Raw genomic sequence first — 20,660 nt, 5'->3', positions numbered from 1 at the left:
CCTGGCGGGCTGGGGGCTTCCTGCCCTGCCCCGGTGCGGGGGCGCGGGCAGGCGGCTGGGACCCGCCTTTGGTTCCTCTGCTTTGCATCGTCTCTCAGCATCTGGGAAACAGCCCCGTGTGCCTCAGCACTCCCACCCTGTAACCCCTCAAACTCTCGGGACCACAGTTTGTGGGGCTCCCGTGCTCTTTGCAGCGGGTGGGCACGGGGACGGTGCTTTTCCGCCACCCCCGCCTGTGGTTTTGGTCACGGCTGTCTTGCCCCAGCCTGCGCTGAAGGGCTCGTGCGGCTGCCCCGTGTCCCCTGGCTGTCCCCCAGCTTGGCGGTGGAGCTGGTCACGACCCCGTGGCGGTGGCTGCCTGCCCCCGCGCAGGTGGTGCTGCCAGCTGGGAGCTGTCCCAGCCACTTGTGGCTCTGCCGGTGGAAATGTCAGGGCGTGAAGCTAATCTCATGTGGAAAGCATCTTCCTCACCATCCGGCACCCCTTGAACCCTAACCACGGCAGAGCGAGCCTCTGCCGGCACGCGCCTCGCCACGGCCCCTGGCCTCGGGCCACCCCAGCACGTCACTGCCGTTCCCGGCAGCTCCTCCACATGTGGGGGCTGTCATGTGTGGGTACAACCCACCCTGTCCTGGCTGTGCAGGGCTGAGGTGGGTGCTGGCAGCCCCCCACCCTGGGTTGGTGTCTGCCGGCAAGGTGGGGACAAGCAGGGCTGTGCAAGGAGAGGGGTGGCACTGCCTGGTAGCTGGTTCACCGGGGGCTGGGCAGTACAGAGTGTGGGTTGCTGGCAAAAATTCCCTTTTATTTCCTTTAAAAAAATTTGCTGGAAACCACAGGAGGAAAGAAACACAGAGAGCAAGGGCACAGCGTCCCCTGTGTCCTCACCCTGTGTCCAGGAGCAAGAGCTTCAAGGTGCAGAGCGGCCCCATCCCTGCTCCCGGGGCTGGGAAGCTGCCAGGGCAGCCTCGGAAAGCCCGGCACGGTGGCTGCAGCCACAGCGGCCAGTGGGCTGGCTGCCAGCCCGAGCTGCCACAGAGCTGGCCGAGTCCCTTTGTGTGCATGGGGTCAGCCAGTTCAGGGCTGGGGTGCCCCGGCTGGTGGGGACTGCTGGCGGCAAGCCGGAGCCACTTGGCACTGGCCACACGCAGGCAGCTGGCGAGCTGATGGCCCTGGGTGGCAGAGGGGGGACACTGCCTGGCTGGGGACACATCACCTAGACCAGGGTCGTTCCTGGCTGGGAACTGGCTTCACGGTCCTGGTGGGGAAGAGTGCAGGGGAAGAAGCAGAGGATGGTGGGGGTGATAAGGGGTACCCCCTCTCCCATAGCACAGGACCTGTCTCCCATTGCACAGCACCTTTATTGAGGACAGGACTGGTGCACAGGTAGCAGCGGCCAGGTCCTGTCCTGAGTCTGCTGGGGCAGGGGGGACCAGGCGGGCAGGCTGAGGTAGTCGTCCTGGGAGGCACTGGAGCCACAGAGGTGGGGGCTGCTGAGGTACTGGGCCCCTCTCGCAGGTCCCACTGGCAGCGCAGGGCTGGGCACCCCTGGGCGCTCCCCTCTGGCCCCAGTGCTCATCTCCATCTTCTGCAGCAGCATCAATAAATACAAGAGTCTTCGAGTCCCTGAGCTCAGGCTGGTGCTGCTGGGGCGCAGGGGCTGGGCACAGGAGCCGGGCTGCCCTGTGGCACTGCTGGGAGCATGCTGATGTTGGAGGGGGGGGTCACACAAGGTTGTTGGCCAGGCGCTCCTGTCGCTCCAGATCGTTCACCACGTCAGCGCCATAGGCATCACCTGGAGACAGTGATGGCATGGGGCAGGGGGGACAGGACCTGCGGCACCCCCAGCCCCATTGCCTCCCCCCTGCCCTGCCCACCGTGCCCCCTCTGCTCCCATCCCTCCATACTTGTGTGGCAGCCGTGCATCCAGACACGCTGCCCGTCGTACTTGCACCGGCACCGCATCACGTTGTTGGAGAAGTCTGACTCAGCCACCTCATGCTTGGGGTTCACGACCACCTGGGGAGACCACAAGGGGCAGGGCTGGGGTCACTGCTGGGCCCCCCAGAGTGCCACTGTCCCTTGGCCAGGCAGGGCCGTGGCATGCACCGTGGGGTGCAGAGCAGCACCCCGATGTGCAGGGTGCTGTGAGGGGTGCTGGTGGTGCCCATGGAGGGTGGCCCCCAGCCCTGAGGTCCAGTGGCTCAGTGCCCCCCCCGCCCCTCCATCCCCATACCTGGAAGGTGTAGCTGCCCGGCGGCACGTCAGTGATGTCAATCCACTGGCAGTCGATGTCGTGGCGGTAGGTGTCCCAGCACCCCACGCTCACCCCCTGCTCCCCAAAGTTGGCACAGGCGAAGCGTCGCTGCAGCCCTGTGGGAGGGAGGGGAGGTGAGAGAGGGCACAGGCAGAGTCCCCCTTGGGGAGGTGGGGGCGCTGCTGGCAGCTCTGCAGCTGGCACCTACCCTCAGGGCAGTTGGTGTCCTCCAGGCAAAAGCTGGCCTTGTGCCCTTCGGCCACCTTGGAGCCGTTGAGCGTCAGCAGGTCATAGTGGGTGAAGACCTCGATGCTGTGGAAGTGCCTGCAGGGACAGGGGCTGAGCACGGGGCCGGTGCCTGGCCAGGGACCACGCAGCCGGCCCAGCCGCCCAGCCGGGAGCGGGCAGCACCCAGAGGCTCTGAGCAAATTACAGCCCTGAAGCCAAATAAAGCTGTAATGACAGTGCCAGTGCAGACGCTGCCAATTACCCCGGGTGGGCCAGCCTCTGTGGGACGGATGCCACCGTGCCCTGCCTGGCCCGGGGAGAGGGCAGCTCCCTGCCAGCTCCTGCCCACGGGCCACTCACCGGTGGCACTGGTGCCAGGTCCAGGCGTGGCGCCCCATCTTGGGTCGGAAATCAGCTCTTCCCAGGTTGTGGATCTGGGAGGAGAAGCGGAGGAGGCGGCGGTGGCCGTAGGGCCAGTGCATGTGGTCGGCGGAGCGGGAGAGGCAGCGCTCCTCGTGGGCGCAGTACAGCAGCTCCAGCGGCCGGTCCTCCAGGTAGGCTGTCTCCTGCACCAGCTGGGCGTTCATCACCAGGTCCGGGGCATCTGGCACAAAGGGGATCAGTGGGGACGGAGCAGGCGATCCCCGCCCCCATAGCTCCCCCCGCCCCTGCTCTCTGTACCAGGAGAAGGGGGTGCTCCCACCCAGCGGTACCCCGTGGGCTCCCAGTACTCACGGGCGGTGCAGGTGACCCCTGCCGAGAAGCGTCCCCCGCCACTGGGGCAGTGGACGGGGCCGTGGCGCTGGCACTGCTGGAGGGCCAGCTCGGTGCCGGCACAGCGCACCCCGCTCATCACCACCTGGGCAGCGTCGGGGCTGCCTGCCCAGTACCACGTCTCCTGGGCAGAGGAGGAGCACAGCGCTCGGACCAGCCTTCGCACCCCCTGCCAGCACCCACCCTGCCTCCCCTGCCAGCTGCCCTGCCCCAGCACTGCCACCAGGGCTTGTCCCCCTGGGCTGTCCCCTCCCAGAGCCCCACGCTCACGCCACGTGTCCTGTTGGACCCCTCGCAGCCCAGGCCCCAGGCTGGGACCCTGCTCACCTGGAGGGCATGGCTGGCAAAGCCCAGCCCCAGCTGCCTGCAGACGACCATGGCCTCGTTCAGCCCCCACTGCGCACCGCACACTGCGCCCCACTGCAGCCGCCCCTGCACCGGCACCAGCACCTCCACCACACCCTCCTCGGGGCTGCGGCCCCCGGCCAGCCGCACCTGCGGGCAAAGAGGGGCTGAGCTGGAGCATGGGGCAGACCCCCAGCCCTCCCACCCGGCACAGCCCCATGCATCCAGCTGAACATCTCCCCCAAGTTCCTTTTCCTCCTTTCCTTCCCACAGGACCGGTTTTGCCACCGGCTCATCCTGCAGACCCCCATCAGTGTGCTGCTCTGTGTTCCCCCGACCCCTGGGCCGCCCCGGGACTGCTCTGAGCATCCACACCAGGCACAGAGCTTGGGGCGCAGGGGCTGTGCAATGGGGCTCCACAGGCTCTGGGGAAGAGGCAGGGGCTCACCTGGGTCTGGAAGTCCATGTGGGGCACATGGCAGCGGACGGCGGCATCAGCCTCGTGCCGGCACCCGCTCCGCTCAGCGTCCTGGAAGCGGCACTCGCCCAGGGACTGCTCGTGGCCAGTGCACCGTACCTCGCTCATGTGGATGGGCCCCAGGCCTGAAGCAGGGGGGAGGGTCAGCGTTCCCTGCTTTGTGCTCATCATGGAGCAGGGAGAACTCCCACCCTCCTTCCCCAGACTGGGCGTTCCCTATGGGAACAGGGCTGCCCATGGCAGGAACAGCCAGGGGAGCCCCATCCCAGTGCAGGCTGGAGCTGCCTGGACATCCCAGGATGCTCCAGCAGCACCCAGTAAACCATGGGCTTTCCCCATGGTGCCCCCCCAAGCCCAGTGGCACCCTGAGTCCCTGCCACGCCACCCGCCTCACCTTGGCCCATCTGGGCTCCCACCAGGGCCTGCTTCGCTGTCCCGTAGCCCAGCTGCCGGCACACCACGCTGGCCGCGGCCAGGTCCCACTGCTTGTCACACACGGTGCCCCACTGCCCGTGGCGCAGCACCTCCACCCGGCCCTCACCGGCATGGGTGCCCGCTCGCAGTCGCACTGGGAGCACCTGGGCATGGGGAGCAGATGGTCAGTGGCCCCAGGGCACGGCCACCTGCCTGCACCACGGGCACGAGTGCAAACAGGGTGGCCAGCTGCCGCCCGGCTCCAGGACCCTCCGTCAGCAGGATGGGGTGCGGGTCTGTGCCAGGGCTCACCTTTCCTGGGGAGGTCTTGCTCCTGCCCTTGCCCGTGCCCTTCTGGAAGGTAGGGCCGGGGAGGCAGCTGACGATGGCATGCATGCCGTGGGGGCAGGCTTGCTGGCGGGGGGCCGGTGGGGCCACCTGTGTGGGGCAGCGGGCCAGGTGGGGCTCCGTGCCCTGGCACCGCACCTTGTGGACCCAGAAGCTGTTCTTCTGGCTGAGGGCCTTCAGGCTGTCAAGGGAGAGGAGCAGGGACCGGCATCAGCTTGGGTGCCAGAGACTCTCCCCTACCCAACACCCGCGCTGGGTGCCCACCCAGGGTGCTCCTGCCCACCCTGCCCAGGGCTGAGCCCTACCTGGAGTTGGGGTCCTTCAGCTTCATGTTCCAGAGCTTCCTGTGGGTGCATGGAGCCAGGAGGTCAGGGGGGGCCATGCTGACCCTGCAGGGCTCCAGACCCCCACTCCATCATCCCTGCCCTCATCAGCACCCCATGGCAGGAGCTGTAGCTGTGGGGTCCTCCCACAGCATGGCAGGGTGAGGACAGGTCCTCTCCCCACTGGCAATTACCATGCCAAGCCCGGCTGTGCCGTGCCTCGGCGGGACTGCGTGACTCCTGGCACCGGCAGGGGCTCATTACAGGCTGTATTTATAGCCCCAGCCTGAGGCCAGGGTGGAGGGGCCCATGGCCACTTGCCTCTCCTCTCCTTCCACCCACGGTTTGCCAGCACCGGCTGATGACTATCCCCACAGACCCCTGGCTGCTGCTGAGCCCAGCTCTGCCCCTCGTCGAGGCCCCAAGAAGGGGACCCAGGCATGGAGAGGCCATACCAGCAACCTGCACAAGCACGCACATGTGCGTCCCTTCCCTGACACCCCCTGGTCTCTTGCCCCCACAGCAAGTCCAGCCAGGCACCCTGCCCCACGTGCCCCACGGCTGCGATGAAGGTCTCCCGCATTCCTACCGGTAAAAGCTGGTGTTGATCTGCTTCTCCCGGGGGAAGCCCAGCATCCCGCAGACCACGCGACTGTTGTTCCTGGTCCAGCCAGCATCGCACACCTGCCTCCAGCGCCCGTTGTGCTTCACCTCCACGGCACCCTCCGTCACCGGCATGCTGAGCTTGGCTCGCGCCAGGATGGGCTTGAGCCGCACCTCCTCCAGGCTCAGCCCCGGCACCTGCCGCGGTGGGCACAGGGGTGGGCACGGGGGCTCCAGCATCGAGGGCTGGGTGTTCAGGATGGGGACAAGGGGAAGGGGACCTGCTCCAGTCCCCCTGGTGTACCCTGCTGGGCACAGAGGAACCCCATGGCCCCCCTCTCACCTCTCCCAGGTGACCAGAGATGGTGGCCTGGGGGGGGCTGCCGGGCAGGCGCTGTCCCGAGCACACCACGCCGGCGTCCTCGCCGTGGTGGCAGTCGCTGGTGCCCCAGCCGTTGTGGACACACTCTGCCAGGGAGCCCTCACTGCCCCCGCACCGCACATTGTCCAGCCAGATGGGGCCTGGGGACACACACGCAGGGCTGGGGGTCACCGTTTGGGGGGGTCCTCATCTCCCTCCCCAGCACCATGGGCCACATCCAGTGCCCCCCGCAGGCTGCCTGCACCCACAGCCCCCCGGGCAGGCTCACTGCCCTCAGCAGGACCCCCTGCCACCCCATTCCCCACCTGCCCCCTACCTTCCCCTTGGCCGTAGGTGGCACTATGGGTCCAGGTGACGGCCGCGGTGTAGCCCAGCTGCCGGCAGGCGACGGTGGCCGCGTGGAAGTCGAAGCCGTCGTCGCAGACGGTGCCCCAGCGCCCCTGGTACAGCACCTCCAGCCGGCCCTCCCCAGCCGGCCCCCGCGGCCCCGCCAGCCGCAGCTGCACCGGGGCTGGCTCCTGCCCGCTGGGGGCCACCCAGCACAGCAGCAGCACCAGAGGCAGCAGGATGGGTCTAGCAGCAGCTGGCGTCACCATTGTGGTCCTGGGGTGGGATGCCTGGGGACAGCCTGACACTGAGCCCTTGCGGACCATGGCGGGGGGGGGAGTGCTGCTGCAGCCCCTCCGCCATGCCCCAGGAGCTGGGTGAGGGTGGAGGGGTATCATGCCCCCTCATACAGTGGTGACGTCCCTGTCCCTGTGCTGCGGGGGATGCTGGGGCTGGTCCCTGCCGCGCACAGCTCACAGCATCCCCCACCCTGGGGCTCAGCCCCAGCCCCACACCCACCTGCCCCTCACTGGGCTCCCTCAGCCCTGCCACAGCCCTCCCAGCCCCACACTCAGCCCTGGCTGCCAACAGCCACAGGCAGCCCCACAAATGCTGCCCTGCCCCTGTTGGTTCCTGCCTGCCCCATGCTTCGGGCCATGGGCGGGGGTCCCACAGAGCCCCCCTTTATCCCCAATGTGAACCCTCTGCCTGACACCAGGGTCCCCTCCCCATCCTGCACACAACCCCTGTCCCCCATCGCCCCACCTCTCCCCCCTGCATCCCCACTCAGAGCACTAGTGGGTTGCTGCCCTCCTCCCCCCAGGTGCCCAGAACCCCCCCTCCGGGGCCATCCTCGGCACTCACCCTGGCAGCGGGTGCCGGAGGAGGACAGGCAGCAGCGTGGGGCAGGCAGTGGCGAGGGGACGCGGCGCTGGCTCACACTGGCCTCCAGCAGCTCTCCTGCTGCTGAGCACCGCCTGCTGCTGCTTTTATGGTGTGGTGGGGTGGGCCGCCCCGGGTGGGGGCCCACGCTGCCCAGCCTGGCCCCGGCCCCCCCGCACCGTGCCTGAAGCCCAGCCCTGCACCCTGCCCCGCCCCCCCCCCCCCCCCCAGCCCTCCTCTGCCACCCTGGGGCAAACCTGCACCTGCCCCAATCCCTGCCTCTCCCCCCCCCCAGCTTGGGGGGTGCAAGTACCTCTGGGATAGCCCCTGCCTGGACCCCCTCCCCCGAATGAACCCAATGCCCCCAGTCACGGATGCTATACACCCCCCAGCACCACCGCACCATGGGGCCAGCCCCCAGCCAGGCAGAGCATGGGTTTTCTGGGGGTGACAAACTGCCACACTAGGGACACCCCAAAAGGACACCCCTTGCCCCTTCCTACCCCACACAGCAGCTCAAGCAGGCGTGCTGGCATGGGGTGCCTGGTGCTGCTGCAATGGGGCCAGGACTTGGGGGGGCACAGAGAGCAGGAGAGGCTATGGGGTGGGACTGGGAGCCCAGAGCAGGGTCCTCCTGGGGCTCAGGGCATCACCTGGGCCATCCCTGAGCCAGGTGGGCTGCGGGGGTCCCCAAGCACAGCTGCACTCCATGGAACATGGAGATGGAGGATGCCCGTCCATCCCCCCCCCGACCTGCCCCGACAGCAACCTCTGGCTTGGGGTGCTGCCAGTCCCTGGGGCACTCCGCTGCCCACCCGCCCCGCCGTGCCACACCGTGGGACGGGGAAAAACAGGAAGCCCTGTGCCCTCTCTGTGGCCAAGGGCCGGCCAGGAATGTGCCGAAGCAGCTGGTTCCTGCCAGGAGGAGCCAGGATCAACACGTCCGAGAATAGCGTGTGAGCTCATCGCCACGTCCCGCCGGAGCCTCCAGCACCCCCGGGCGTGCAGGGGTGCACAGCCCTGGGACCCCCCTTGCAGGGCACCCTCATCCCAGTTTTATGCCCCAGCCGGGCTCAGGGCATACGCTGGAACCTCTCCTGGGATGGGGGTCCCTGGCCAACAGAAATGGGGGCCACAGAAAGCCCTGGGGAAGGGCAGGGCTGGGGCCAGCAGTGGAGCCCGTGACTCATTCGTGTCTCGACGTTTTGGAACTCAATTACCCAAGTGTGAGGCCAGGAGCACCCCTGAGCCCACCCCAAGGCAGATGCTGGCAGGGGCGCAGGGCAGGCTGGTGCTGGGTCCCACTCCCAGCTCTGCCTCTGCTCCTGGGGGCAGCAGGAGGAGGGCAGCGGGGGGGGTCCGGTGGGCTCTCCCACCCCTGGGACCTGCCAGCCTTAACCCGCAGTAGTGGGGGCACTGTGTCCCGCTGCTCAGCGTGACCGTGGTAGGCTGGAGGTGCCCCCCCTTGCTGTCATCCCCCTCGCTGCCCACCCCTCGGGGCTCACTGGGTGCCAGCACCTGCAGCCCCCAGCAGCCAACAACGACAGCAGCTAAAAATACCTTTGCCGGCAGCAGGGCAGCCCCGTGCGCGGGAAGCTGTGGGCAGCGGGGGGGAGGCGTGCGGGGCTATTCTCAGAGGGCTGCGGGACTATTCCTGGCCGGTCAATATTGATTCAGCCAGCTCAGGTGCAACAGCTCAGCCTGGCAGCACCGTATTTAGGGCCCGGTGGGAGGCGAGGCGGGTGGCTGAATCGGGAGCATTGTCCGAGGGAGGAAGAGGGCAGGGAGAGGATGTGAGCTCTGTAATCTTCAGCGAGCGGCTCCCGGCAGCAGCCCGGGAGAGGGGCACACCCCGGGCCTGCCGCCGGCTGAGGGGTGGCCAGCCAGAGCCGCTGGGCTGCACGGAGCGTCTGCCCTGGGGATGGAGGAATGGGGCCAGAACACGTGCGGCAGCTCCTGGCACGAGTGGGGGGGGGGTGTGTGTGTGTGGGGCACAGGGGGGCAGCGGCCGGTCCTGGCTCCTGCAGTCTCTGAGCTGCTGGGTGACTGGCTGCTGTATGCACAGACACCGAGGGCTCCAGGTAGCAAAGCAGGTCTCGGGCAGCTCCCTGGTTCCCTGCTTGTCCTAGGCACCTCGGAGTGGTCCAGGAGAGCCCGGGGCTGGGTGCCCCCAGCCAAATAGCTCTGCCTGCACCTGAGCCCGCATCAGTAAGCGGAGGAGAGGGCGAGAGGCTGGTTGTCCCCAGTCGCTGCTCTGGGACATGCCTGTCCCCTCTGGCAGCTCCCCCAGGGCTGCATCACCAGCCACAGTGCAGCCCCCCCATGCCAGCACGTTAGGAGCTGCAAGAAGAGCTGAAAAACCACAGCGAGAGTGCTCAAAGACGGATACCTTGCTAGGGTTTATTTCCATAGGCGCAGGCAGGGGCTGAGCAAGACTTGTCATGGCTGCCCCGTGCCCAGGAGCCGCCCAGGCAAGGCTGGGCTGCGGCAGGCTGGGAGCAGCCCAGTGTGCAAGGTGACAGTAGCAACTGGGAGCACAAGGGACCCTGCCAGCCTGCACACCCCAGCTCTTAGGGGACACTGCTGCCCTGTGGCGCCTGGGAAGCAAGTTGGGGACGGGCAGGGCTCTGCATGGGATCAACACTGCTTGCTGCAGCCACAACCCTGCATAGGTGAAGTCAGTGTCACCACTGCCATCACAGGCGCCTGAAGTCCTGGAGGGCCACCCGGGCAGCATTACGTCCTGCTGCTCCCATCACTCCTCCTCCTGCAAGAGAGCAGAATTGGGGGAGGGGTGGGCAGCTCCAGCCCCAGGAGATGGGGCCCAGGGCTGCATCAGTGCAGCTGCCCCACGTCCCTGCCCATGCGAGGGCAGAGAGGGGAGTGGACACTCCCCCACCCCATGCTGCCCTTGCACCTCTTCCACATGCTCCTGCCCTCCTCCTGCAGCCCCCTAGGAGGGTTCTGGCTCCCAGCCCTGCTCACCAGGGTGGGCTCCACTTCCACACAGGTACAAGCCGGGAATTGGGGACCGGTAGCCTGAGTAGGATGGTACCGGACGGGCAAAGTACAGCTGGTCCAGAGACATCCCTCCGTGGAAGATGTTCTGCAAGCAGAGCTCTGTGTAAGCTGGCTGTGCCTGGCCCAGGGCTGTGTGCCCACCAGTACTGGCACCAGAGTGATGCTCAGAGCTGAGCCTGCATGGTACCCACCCCGCCAGGCAGCCCGAAGATCCTCTCCAGGTCTGGTGGTGTCAGGATGTCCCTGCCGATGACGGATGCCTTGAATCCCGGGGCATAGGCTTCTATGCAGTCAAACACTAGAGGAGGATGGAGGGACTGGCCGGCAGCTTGGGGGGACATGTTGGCTGCCCCTGAGCACCTCTAGGGTGGCTTTGCCCACAGGCAGGGACCAGCGCTCCTGGTGTTACCTGCGTCCGTGTATGCGTTACGTACCCACATCCGCATACGCATTACATACCCGTGTCTGCGTATGCATTTCTGGCCTGCTCGTCCCAGGGCCGCCCACCCGCCAGCACAGAGGGGGTGTACTGGGTGAAGAGGGACACGACGTGGCAGCCCCTTGGGGCCAGCCCTGGGTCCAGCGCTGAGGGGATGCAGAGCTCGATCATGGGCCTGGGGGAGCAGAGCATCAGCTGGGCGGGCAGAGGGGAGACCCAGCCACCCCAAACCTCTTCCTGCAGCACCACTCACTGTGGCTGCCCTACCCTTTCCCCAGGGCACTGAGGTGTGCCAGTGCAGGCTCCTACCTGCTGGAGGGGTGCCCGTGGGTGGCCTCCGTGAAAGCCTGGTGCAGGAGGTGGGTGCCCTCACAGTTGAGATGGATGGAGCACTGGTGGTGGGGCAGGGGCTGGCCGTCACGGGCATTGGGGGCAGCCAGGAAGCTGGGCAGCCGATCCACCGCCACTGGGCACAGGAGGGGGGAACAGGGGAAGCAGGGTGCCGCCTCTTGCTGAGCCCGGTGCCAGTGTCCCTCCAGCAGGGATGGCGACGGAGGTGGCCCCACCAGTACCTACCGTTGATCTTGGTGACAGGGGAGCGCGTGTCAACCTGCTGGATCTGCTGGACAAAATCCTTCGGCAGCTGCTCCTGGGGTGGGAGATGCCGGTGCAGAGGCTGGCTGTGAGGGGGCACTGCAGCTGGGGGCACGCTGCCACACCAAGTCCCTACCAGCCCCACATGCCCTGTACCTGGGGGATGAGCTCCAGGAAGGTGATTTGGGGGGAGGCGTTGGACAGCACCAGTTTGCTCCTCACCTCCGTCCCGTCCTGCAGCGTGACGCCCTGTGCCCGCCCGTCCCTGCCCAGCAGCACGTGGCACACCGCCTGGGCAAGTGGAGGGGACGGGACTTCACCAAGAGCATCCCCGCTGCCTGCAGGCCAGCCAGGCAGCTCCCTGCACCCAGACACCCCGTACCTTCTCAGCAAAGATGTGGGCTCCCCAGGCAGCTGCTGCACGGGCGATGGCTTGGGACAGGGCCCCCATCCCACCAGCCACGTAGCCCCAGGCCCCCCGCTGTCCCTCCAGCTCACCCATCACATGGTGCAACAGCACGTACCTGCGGTGGCAGGACCACAGGTTAGCCTCTGGCCAAGGGGACGGGTCTGCCACCTGCATGGGCATAGTGAGGGTGGTGCCACGGCCCCCATATATGGGACCATGCCAGCTCATAGGATGCCAACTTAGTTACAGGGAGCACCCAGCAGCCAGGACTTGGCCCAACCTGGGGACCAAGGTGTCCAAACAGCAAAGGGGCAGGTGGGGACCACTCAGGAGACACACATAGCAGTGATGCGGGGCAGCCCCTTGCCCAGCCCCAACCCCTGGGCCACCCCGGCAATGCCGAGCAGGTGGCAGGAGGGAGAAGCAGTGGGGCAGGGCATGGGGTACTGGGGCGCAGCAGAACCAAGGAGCTCTTGGCACAGAGGATAGCATGAGGGGACAGTGCAGCCATGAGCCCCAGGGATAGGGACCCTCACCCGCTGCCAGGGGTGTGGGGGCTGGCCATGGCTCCAATCACCGCATCAGTAGCCAGTGTTGCCTTCAGGGGCTCCGACTCAAACCATCGATCCAGGATCTGGCCCAGGAGAAAAAGAGCACGAGGCTCAGGGTGGGGGGCTGCCGCGGTGCCCTTGCAGGCAGGCAGTGAGGCAGCCGGTGGCTCCACACCACTACTGCTGGCACTCACCTTGGAGATGGGGGCTGTGAGCACCTCGTAATAGCGGGGCAGCTGCTGCCCCAGTGCCAGCCCTGGGGATGGAGAAGAGGTGTGAGACCTGCATGGCTGTGCCAGGGCCAGCTGCCCATGCCTGGCTGGGTTTTGGGGGTCAGGTGGTGGGACCAAGGTGGGCAAGCCTGCCAGAGCCTACCAGCCCAGCTGGTGCTCCTGAGAAGCCTGTGTCCTGGGAAGGGGCAGCTCTGCATTGCCTGCCCCAGGTGCAGGCAAATACCCTTTGCCATTTGGCATCCCAGACGTACCTGCCTGCAGCAGGGGTTGGAGGGCTCGCAGGGCCCTGAGCCGCTGGAGCAGGGAGCCCTGCCCCAGAGCAGCTGTATCCACTGGCGGGGCATCCAGCAGCGGGTCGAGGGCCGACACCAAGCCCCCCATGAACGCTTCGTACTCAGGGTAAGCCTGAAAAGGGGATAGAGGGGGGACAACAGGGACTGCGCCACAGTGGGTGCAATGGATACTCCACCCAGGAGCATCCCTGCCACTCCGTGGGCAGGGCAGCCCCTTGGGAGCTTTGCCATGCTGGGTGCATGCCCCGGTGGTACCTGGGCATCCTTCTGGGAGAATTGAGCGATCTGCTGCTGGGTCTGGGCCATGTTGTGTCCCAGAAGGAGGGAGCGGGGGGGGCTCCTGTCCTCCAGGAGCGGGGTGAAGGAGTAGGGGTCCCGCGGGAGCACCCTCAGACCGTGCCGCTGCAAGACAAGGATGGCAGGACCCACCCTGCAGGGACAGCTTGGCAGCAGGCTCACCCTGTCAGCACGCCGGGAGGGGCCGTCAGCCCGGCGAGGGATGGGTGCCGGTACCTGCAGCTCCAGCTCGGTGTAGATCTGCGGCCGCAGCAGGCTGAGCAGGTATGACGCCCGGGAGAACTTGAAGCCTGGAAGACGTGGGACAGTGAGGGGTGCCCGTGCCCAGGGCTGGCCAGGGGCAGGGGGGGCAAGGGTCGTGCAGGGGTACCTGGCACGATCTCCTCCGTGACAGCCGCGCCGCCCAGCACGTGGCGTTTCTCCAGCACGGCTGTGCGCACCCCTGCCTGCTGCAGGTAGGCAGCCTGCGGGGAGCACGGCATCACGCTGCCCATCCATACAGGTGGAAGGTATCTTCATCCCCCTGAGCACCCTTTTGCACGTGGTGCCCCCCTCACCAGGGAGGGCCCCACTCCCCACAGCCCTGTGGGATCCCCCAGCCCACCAAGACCCTCCCTTGCCCACAGCACAGACCCTCACGGGTTCCCCACTGTCCCCTTGGGATAGAGGAGACAGCACCCTGCTCTTGGTACTCACTGCCACCAGCCCGTTGTGCCCTGCAAGGAGAGAGGGAGGTGAGCAGAGCCCAGCGTCAGGGCAGTCCCACAACACAGAGCACCCTGCCACACCTGGGGCGCAGGGCTGCCACAACCCCCCCAGATAACAGGGTTCTGGACACGGGGATAGAGGTGACAGGGAGCATCCTCCCCTGGCCCTACAGGCCTGGCCCTAACAACGCAGGGGAGGGGGGAAAGAGGTGCCCAAGGCAGATGCGCCAGCTGTGCCCTGCACGCTGGGGGGCTGCAACGTGTGCCTGGCCGTGCCAGAGTCCTGTATCCTCCCTGGCACAAGGAGCATGCCAGGGGTCTGCAACGTGCCCAGCACCTCTGTGGTCCCCAACTGGCCACCAGCCCCTCCGCCTGCCCCGGGGGAAGGGCACCTGGGGGTCCCTGCTAGCTCCCTGCAGCCCAGCACTGGCTCCCTCGCCTTGCGTTACCTGCCCCGATCACCACCGCGTCGTACTCCCGCTGCAGCTGGTCTGCTGCCCCGGCATGGGCCAGCCGTGCTGCCGACAGCCCCAGGGACAGATGCCAGCCCCACAGACAGTGGGAAGGGCAGCCCGTGCCCAGTCTTGCCCAGAGCCCAGCTGCCCTCACCCCGCAGTGCCTGGCCATGGCTGCCCTGCACCTGGCAGCCTGGACTTTGCTTTTGTGGCGGAACTTTTCCCAGAGCTTCCGGGCAGGGGGGGGCCAAGGCAGGGGACGCCTTGGCGCAGGGCCGGACACTGTGTCCCAGGACATGCGGGCACACACCAAGCACTGCCCTGCTGGTGCTGCCCACATCAAGGCGGTCACCCTGGCAGAGTGCTGCTGGGGGCTTGCAGTGGGGCTGGAGACCAGCCCGTTCTGAGAAGGCGACAGGGTCAGATCCTGCCTGGTGCTCAGCAGACTGCCAGGTGCTCCCCAGCCTGTACCCCAGGAAGGTGCTGGGCAGGCAGGCAGGGCCTGAGAGTCCCCCCAGCCCCTGTTCTGCTCCAAGGAGGACCCAGGGGCACATGGCTGGGGTGATGGGCCAACAAACACTGCAGGACAGGAGCTTGGCTCCCCTCAAGCATGCAAGGCCCAAGCACAGCCCCGAGAGCAGTGGGAAAAGGGGCAGCTTGAGGATGAGCTTGGCCCCAAACTCAGTGCTGTTGTTCGGCAGGGCAAATTCCTGCCCAGCAGGACGGGGCAAAGGCCCTGCTGTGGTCCAGTGCTCCCTGAACCGTCGTCCCCAGCCCCAGCGAGTGGCACGGAGCAACAAGGGGCAGCGGGGACCGGAGTCCCTCTGGGCTGGCCCCATTCCCAGCTGTGCCCAGGGGGGTTTGCACATGCAAATGTGCCTGGGAAACCCATAAGCTGCTTCAGCTTTACCCCCTGCTCACAGCTAAGCTCAGCCCTGTGGCTGACTGGTGGCTGGGAGCCCGGGTGCAGGGAAGGGTGTGCAGGACAGGGTGCACCTCCCCAGTGCCTGCCAAGCCCCCGAGGGCCCCACAGCTGCCATTTGGGGATGAGGGGGAAGGGGCACACACCCCCAGCCATTCCTCTACACAGGTTTGGCTACACCATTTTGTTCTCCGGCCAAAGCCTGGCGGTGATGCTAAGCCAATGCTATAAATTCTGCTTTGGAAACGCGCTTTTCAGCGAGATGGTGATCTGCCAGCAACCTCTCAGCCCCACTCTCCGCCTGTCCCTGGAGGCTGCTGGGTGCCAGCGAAGCCCGTGAGGAGCGGGGAGGCAGGCAGTGCCAGCCCCAGCCGGGCTGGAGAACAGGAAGGCTGCCTGTGGCTGCCTGCAGCCACAGCCGAGGACGCACAGACACCGAGAAAGCAGCCCAGGCGCCGGGAACACCCACACACCCGCTTTAATCCCGGCCCCGAGGTGGCTGGAGGCAGGTCAGAGCAGGGGGATGCGGGAGGGCTCCCAGAGACGCCGGGCCAGGTCGCAGGCCTGCTGGACCACGAGCTCAGAGGGGATGATGCCCAGGTGCACGGTCAGCAGCTCGTAGCACTTCACCACCTCTGCCTGGTGGTTCTTGCTGTAGTAGCGCAGCAGCTTCCTGGGGAGAAGAAGACAGGGGGCTTGACAGACACAGCGCAGACTGGCACCCTCTTTCTAACCACCTTCCTCCTAGAAAGTTCATGGCAAGGACACAGCGCCCATCCACTGGCAGGACCATGGCAACAGGCTGGGGATATGGGCTGGTGCAACCCCGGTGACACCACAGCACTGGTACCGCCCTGCAGCGACATCCCAGCAAGGACAGCATCACTCACCGGGACCCTCGTGCCAAACCGCAGGGCTGGGGGCTGCTCACCTGTAGTAGTCTCCTGCCAGCATCCCAATGGGAGCAGAATCATCAGAGAGAACTGGCACCTCCATCACTTCCAGCTTGTAGCCCTGGGGAGAGATGACAGCAGAGGACAGGAGCAAGGAAGGGATAGCTGAGGAGCTGGAGCCGGCTGCGTCTACAGCCCTGTTCTCTGCCCCTAAAAGGTGCCAGGGGAGAGCGGCTCAGCCCCTTCCTGGCCCCACGTACCAGCTCGTTCTCAAACCAGAGGAAGTAGGAGCAGCAGTAGTCGCCATCCTGCAGGACGAGCGTTGTGTAGCCCTTCTGCAGGTATCGCCGGGCCAACGCGATCAGGGACCAGACCTGAGGGAAAGGGGCACCTGAAGCCTGAGCAGAAAACCCTCCAACTGTCACCCACTCCTGTGATCACCATCCCACCTCTAGCCCCACAAGCAGTACCTTCTTCTTGATGAAGGTGGCCAGGGGGCCCTTCCCCAGCTCTGAGCTGGACTTCTCTGTCAGGCTGAGCGATGGTGCCATCATCTGCCCAGCTGTGCGGTCCACATAGATGAAGTGCACCAGGCCAGGAAAGTCCTCCAGGTATGTGGGATGGGTTAAGGGTGTCCAACAACTTTGGTACCCTTCCAGGACAGCCCAAGCCTTGGGGAAACCGCCTTCACCCACCACACTTCTCCCCTTAAACCCATTGCGGGGGGGACAGGGCCCCACTCCCACCTCTGCTACCCCCTTGGGGACCTCTCCTCACTGGGCTGGGTTCCCAGCTGCAGGGATGGGTATGACACCATGGTGATATTGCGCCTGCTCTTCACCAGCAGAAAGTCCCGCCAGTCCAGTAGCTTCTCCCTGACGAGAAGAGGCGTGGTAAGAGGCCGGGACCCCCTAAGACCCACGACAGCTGAGTGTGGGGCAGCACCCCCGGGGATGCCGGCCACCCCCATGCACTCACCTCATCAGCTTCTGGGCACGGTCCCGCAGCCCCTGGGACAGGCTGTGGCTGGTGGAGGCCAGGAAGAGCTGGCGATACACAGAGCAGAGCTGCCGCTTCACGTTGGCCACTGCCTGCAGCAGCCTGAGCCGGGAGACACAGACGGTGCCGAGTTTGGCCCCTGGGTCCCCAGTGCCATAGAGACAGCTGTGCCGCCCCCCAGGCTAGGAAAGGTCCCTGCCTGCCCTGGAGACTTTCCCTGGCCACCCCATACTCACTCCAGGGAGCTCCCAGGCTCGCTCCGGGAAAATATCTTGTTCTTGAAGTCTGCCCAGGTGTTCTGCAACTAGAGAGAGAGAGGGCTCAGTGTCAGGCTGCGGAGACAGCAGGACAGGGTCCTCGCATCCACACTCCCACCTGGATGTCCTGCCCGCTCAGCTTCTTCACAAACTTGTCCATCCGCTGCCGCAGCTCAGCCAGGAACGGGTAGGAGCGTGGGGCTCCCACCTCCGGCCCCTCTTCCAGCTTCCTCTCCAGCACCAGGAAACCATCCAGCAGCTGGTACAAGGTGACAGCCACCTGGGTCGTGGGGCCCTGCCAGGGAAGGGAGAGGTGGGTCAGCCAGGACTGAACCCGGCATCGCTTCCCTCACCTTAGAGGCAGCTCACCTTGGTCAGGAGGACGAGGGAGATGCCCGGCCAGAGCGGGAGGCAGTGCATGGTGTGCGGCAGCAAGGGGCAGTAACCCTCCCGCAGGTTGGCATCCAGGAAGATCCTTCTGGGGTTTGAAGCTTCAGGTACTAGAGGCCCCAAAGTCTGGAGCAAGTCCTCTGCCATCTGGGGAAAGATGGGAGACCCTCAGCCCCCCACGGGGATGAGACAGCCTGCACCAACCCAGGATGCTCTGGAGGGACACAGCAATGCCCTGAAAGCTGCACCCAGGCACAAATGAACTGAAGAAGCTGGAGGGGCCACGTGGCAAAAGATCAGCAGTGGGGAAAGTGCCCAGAGACCCCAAAAGAGCAGCAGATAGAGGGGAAGCTGCTTGCAAAGACAGAGGTTGCAAATGCCTTATGCTGAGGCTAGCACTTGGTTGCAGAGTGTGTGAGGCTCTGCGGCATCCGTCAGGGAAGCAGCCCAGAAAGCCCAGAGGCAGCAGAGGGAGACACCAGACTGCTCTGAGGCAGCCCTGGCCCCTCTGTGCTGACAGCTCTGGACAGGGAGACTGTAAAGAATGTCTCAGAGAAGGTGGTCAGAGCTGTCACAGTCATGCACAACATGGGGGACACAGGGCACATCCCCAGTCCTAGAGCCTGGGGCACCCATAGCCGCAGCACAGCGAGGGATGAGTTACGAGGACCAGAGACCGCAAAGAGCACCAGGACAGGCTGAGGAGGTGCGGAGCTGGGAGGGACTGCAGGACCCCTTGCTCACCTGGACATCTGCACTGTCTGCCTCCCCAGTGCCCAGCATCTCAGCGCCCTCCGACCAGCTCTCGCTGCCTGCAGGGAGGACAGCAGGTCGCCCTCCCTGCCAGCTCCCCACGCAGCCCCGAAGCCTCCGCAGGGCTGGGGGGCACAGGGCAGGGCTGCTGCCTGGCTGGGCACTCACCCGTGCTGTGCCTGCCCGGTGAGGGCTGAGGCGTGTAGTAGACTTCGGGCGCAGAGAGATCATCTGTGTCCTGCTGGCGAGAATGGCTGGGTGAGCAATGGGAGCGATGCAGGCAGCCCAGCCAGAGTCCCACTCGGCAGCTCCCGATCCCAGGGACTCACCTGATCATCTGAGTCCTTCTCTGCAGCTCCATGGGAGCCAGGGCCACTCATGGGGATGCTCTCACTTCTCTTGGGTCCCTGAGGCAACAGCTTCCCTACCGCGGCCTTCTGAAAAGAGGGAAGAAAAAAATCAAGCCCTGGCCACCAAGGCATCATCCTGCAGGGGCACCCCAACCTGCTGCCCCCCCCCCCCCCCCCCAACTCTGGAGCACCTGGGGGCCGAGCTCCTCCTCGGTGCTCTGGCTTGGGTACAGGTCCTGCACCAGGAGGATGAGGACGAGCAGGTCGGCAGGGCGGATGGAGCTGGCATTGCGGCTGTGGGCCAGAGAAGGGAAGGGTCATCCAGGAGGGTGAGCGGCTGCCCTGGGGAGGGCGGCGGGGACGGGGACGGGCGCACCTGGAGTAGAAGGCCAGCAGCTTGGTGTGCACCAGAAGGAAGGCATGGCCCACCTCATCGCCGCCACGCTCAGGGCTGGTGTTGATGTACTGCACCACCTGCCGCTCCAGGAACTCGATGCACTGCTCACACAGCTGAGGATGGATCAGCCGCTCCACAGCCTGGGGTGCAGGTTGGGGGGAAGGCTGCTGAGTCCCCCCAGACCCAGCCACGCAGCCCCAGGGGCAGGTCTGAGCTTCCACAGCTCCAGGGAGCTGCCCCAAAGTCCCCAGCCCAGCACCTTTCCCCACATCCCGGGACTCCACGCAGCCTCACATCCCTGGGATGCCCTGAAGGCGAGGGACACCCCGGGGCACGGTACCTCCACCACAAAGCTCTGGTCCTCCTCCCGCAGGCGGCTGTAGGTCTCCAGCAGGCCCCGCAATAGGCTCCAGACACGCTCCCGCTGCTCCGAATCGGCCGGCCGCAACCTGCAACGGCCAGAGCGTGAGAGCTGAGAGCCAGCCACCACCTCCCCGGGTGGGACGGGCACCCCAAAACCCAGCTGCAGCCCAGCAGGCAGGGGGTCCTGCTGCAAAGGGGGGTCCCAGCTTGGAGACACCCACTCCCACCCCCCCGGGGCTGCACGAAGGCACCGCTTGGCAGCTGCCCTGGCACCCCGGCGTGCCAGCCCGTGCCAGCCGGCGGTGCCCGCTCACTCCTTGCGGATGAGGTGGGAGTCGAGGGTGACGAGGCCGCAGTGAGCCTCCACCAAGCGCCGCAGCACGAACAGCGTCCGGCGCAGGTCGTCCTCGCTCTCCGTCCCGTCGCCGTTCACCGCGATGTACAGGCAGTCCCCAAACTGCAACCGGCGAGCGGGGTCAGGTGGGGGCCAGCCGGGGCACCCCGGTCCCCGGTCCCGGCCCTACCATGTGCAGGACGTGGAGGTGCCGCCCGCGCTCGGTCGCGAAGCAGGTGTAGGTGTCGGCGAGCTTCTCCAGCAGTGCGGCGCAGGAGATGATGAGGGGGGCGAAGAGGGTGTTGAGGCTGTCCTCCAGCGCCGGGCCCTGGGGCACACGCTCCCGGGTCAGCGCCCACGCACGACCGCGCACCCCCTCCCCGCACCCGCACCCGCGCCGCCCCCTCCCGCCCCACCTGCCCGGCGTGGGGCGGCCGCAGCCGGCGGAGGAAGGCGGCATCGGCCCAGTAGAAGAGCAGCTCGGCCGCGGTGCTGGCGATCAGGACGCAGCGCATGGCCCGGCCCGACCCGCGGCAGCAGCGATCGGCGGCGGCAGCGGGGGGCACCGGGACCGCGCGGCTCCGCCCGCCCCGCGCCGCTTCCTGCTCCGCCGCGCGTGACCGCCGCGCCCACGCGCGCAGCGCC

General features: G+C 66.5%; 3 protein-coding genes across 9 annotated transcripts; all 3 read right to left on the bottom strand.

Moving 5' to 3' along the window:
- Window positions 1-895: 895 nt before the first annotated feature.
- LOXL4 (lysyl oxidase like 4) lies at window positions 896-7,431 on the bottom strand. 3 transcript variants are annotated; one of them, XM_049810353.1, is made up of 15 exons: window positions 7,341-7,431; window positions 6,466-6,766; window positions 6,111-6,289; window positions 5,754-5,965; window positions 5,147-5,185; window positions 4,806-5,022; window positions 4,474-4,657; window positions 4,050-4,204; window positions 3,584-3,751; window positions 3,218-3,380; window positions 2,843-3,086; window positions 2,463-2,578; window positions 2,234-2,370; window positions 1,905-2,016; window positions 896-1,792 (listed from the first exon to the last, which is right to left on the bottom strand). In XM_049810353.1, exons 2-15 carry the CDS (start codon window positions 6,743-6,745, stop codon window positions 1,722-1,724), a joined length of 2,277 nt encoding a protein of 758 aa, XP_049666310.1. In that variant the 5' UTR covers window positions 6,746-6,766; window positions 7,341-7,431; the 3' UTR covers window positions 896-1,721. The 3 variants fall into 3 exon arrangements, with proteins under 3 accessions (XP_049666310.1, XP_049666309.1, XP_049666311.1); XM_049810352.1 differs by having other exon boundaries at window positions 6,466-6,777; window positions 7,341-7,410; XM_049810354.1 differs by lacking the exons at window positions 6,111-6,289; window positions 6,466-6,766; window positions 7,341-7,431 and having other exon boundaries at window positions 5,147-5,181; window positions 5,754-5,822.
- Window positions 7,432-9,733: 2,302 nt separating this feature from the next.
- On the bottom strand, window positions 9,734-14,531 carry PYROXD2 (pyridine nucleotide-disulphide oxidoreductase domain 2). Its single transcript, XM_049810813.1, has 16 exons — window positions 14,352-14,531; window positions 13,892-13,911; window positions 13,566-13,659; window positions 13,412-13,485; window positions 13,154-13,300; window positions 12,857-13,010; window positions 12,567-12,628; window positions 12,358-12,455; window positions 11,795-11,936; window positions 11,569-11,703; window positions 11,395-11,467; window positions 11,128-11,284; window positions 10,839-10,993; window positions 10,571-10,677; window positions 10,344-10,464; window positions 9,734-10,125 (listed from the first exon to the last, which is right to left on the bottom strand). The coding sequence occupies exons 1-16, from the start codon at window positions 14,527-14,529 to the stop codon at window positions 10,055-10,057; spliced, it is 1,788 nt and encodes a 595-aa protein (XP_049666770.1). The 5' UTR covers window positions 14,530-14,531; the 3' UTR covers window positions 9,734-10,054.
- Window positions 13,894-20,611, bottom strand: HPS1 (HPS1 biogenesis of lysosomal organelles complex 3 subunit 1). 5 transcript variants are annotated; one of them, XM_049810815.1, is made up of 19 exons: window positions 20,432-20,611; window positions 20,206-20,343; window positions 19,996-20,138; window positions 19,659-19,767; window positions 19,298-19,458; window positions 19,113-19,215; window positions 18,901-19,008; window positions 18,740-18,812; window positions 18,563-18,630; window positions 17,798-17,965; window positions 17,547-17,723; window positions 17,408-17,475; window positions 17,151-17,273; window positions 16,983-17,047; window positions 16,643-16,788; window positions 16,433-16,546; window positions 16,211-16,293; window positions 15,753-15,952; window positions 13,894-13,911 (listed from the first exon to the last, which is right to left on the bottom strand). In XM_049810815.1, exons 1-18 carry the CDS (start codon window positions 20,528-20,530, stop codon window positions 15,790-15,792), a joined length of 2,109 nt encoding a protein of 702 aa, XP_049666772.1. In that variant the 5' UTR covers window positions 20,531-20,611; the 3' UTR covers window positions 13,894-13,911; window positions 15,753-15,789. The 5 variants fall into 5 exon arrangements, with proteins under 5 accessions (XP_049666772.1, XP_049666771.1, XP_049666774.1 ...); XM_049810814.1 differs by lacking the exon at window positions 13,894-13,911 and having other exon boundaries at window positions 15,739-15,952; XM_049810817.1 differs by lacking the exon at window positions 13,894-13,911 and having other exon boundaries at window positions 15,739-15,952; window positions 18,740-18,809.
- Window positions 20,612-20,660: the final 49 nt, after the last annotated feature.

The sequence above is a fragment of the Accipiter gentilis genome, chromosome 9 (assembly GCF_929443795.1).
Source record: "Accipiter gentilis chromosome 9, bAccGen1.1, whole genome shotgun sequence".
NCBI classification, from domain to species: domain Eukaryota; kingdom Metazoa; phylum Chordata; class Aves; order Accipitriformes; family Accipitridae; genus Astur; species Astur gentilis.
This window is presented reverse-complemented; position numbering and strand designations above follow the sequence as displayed.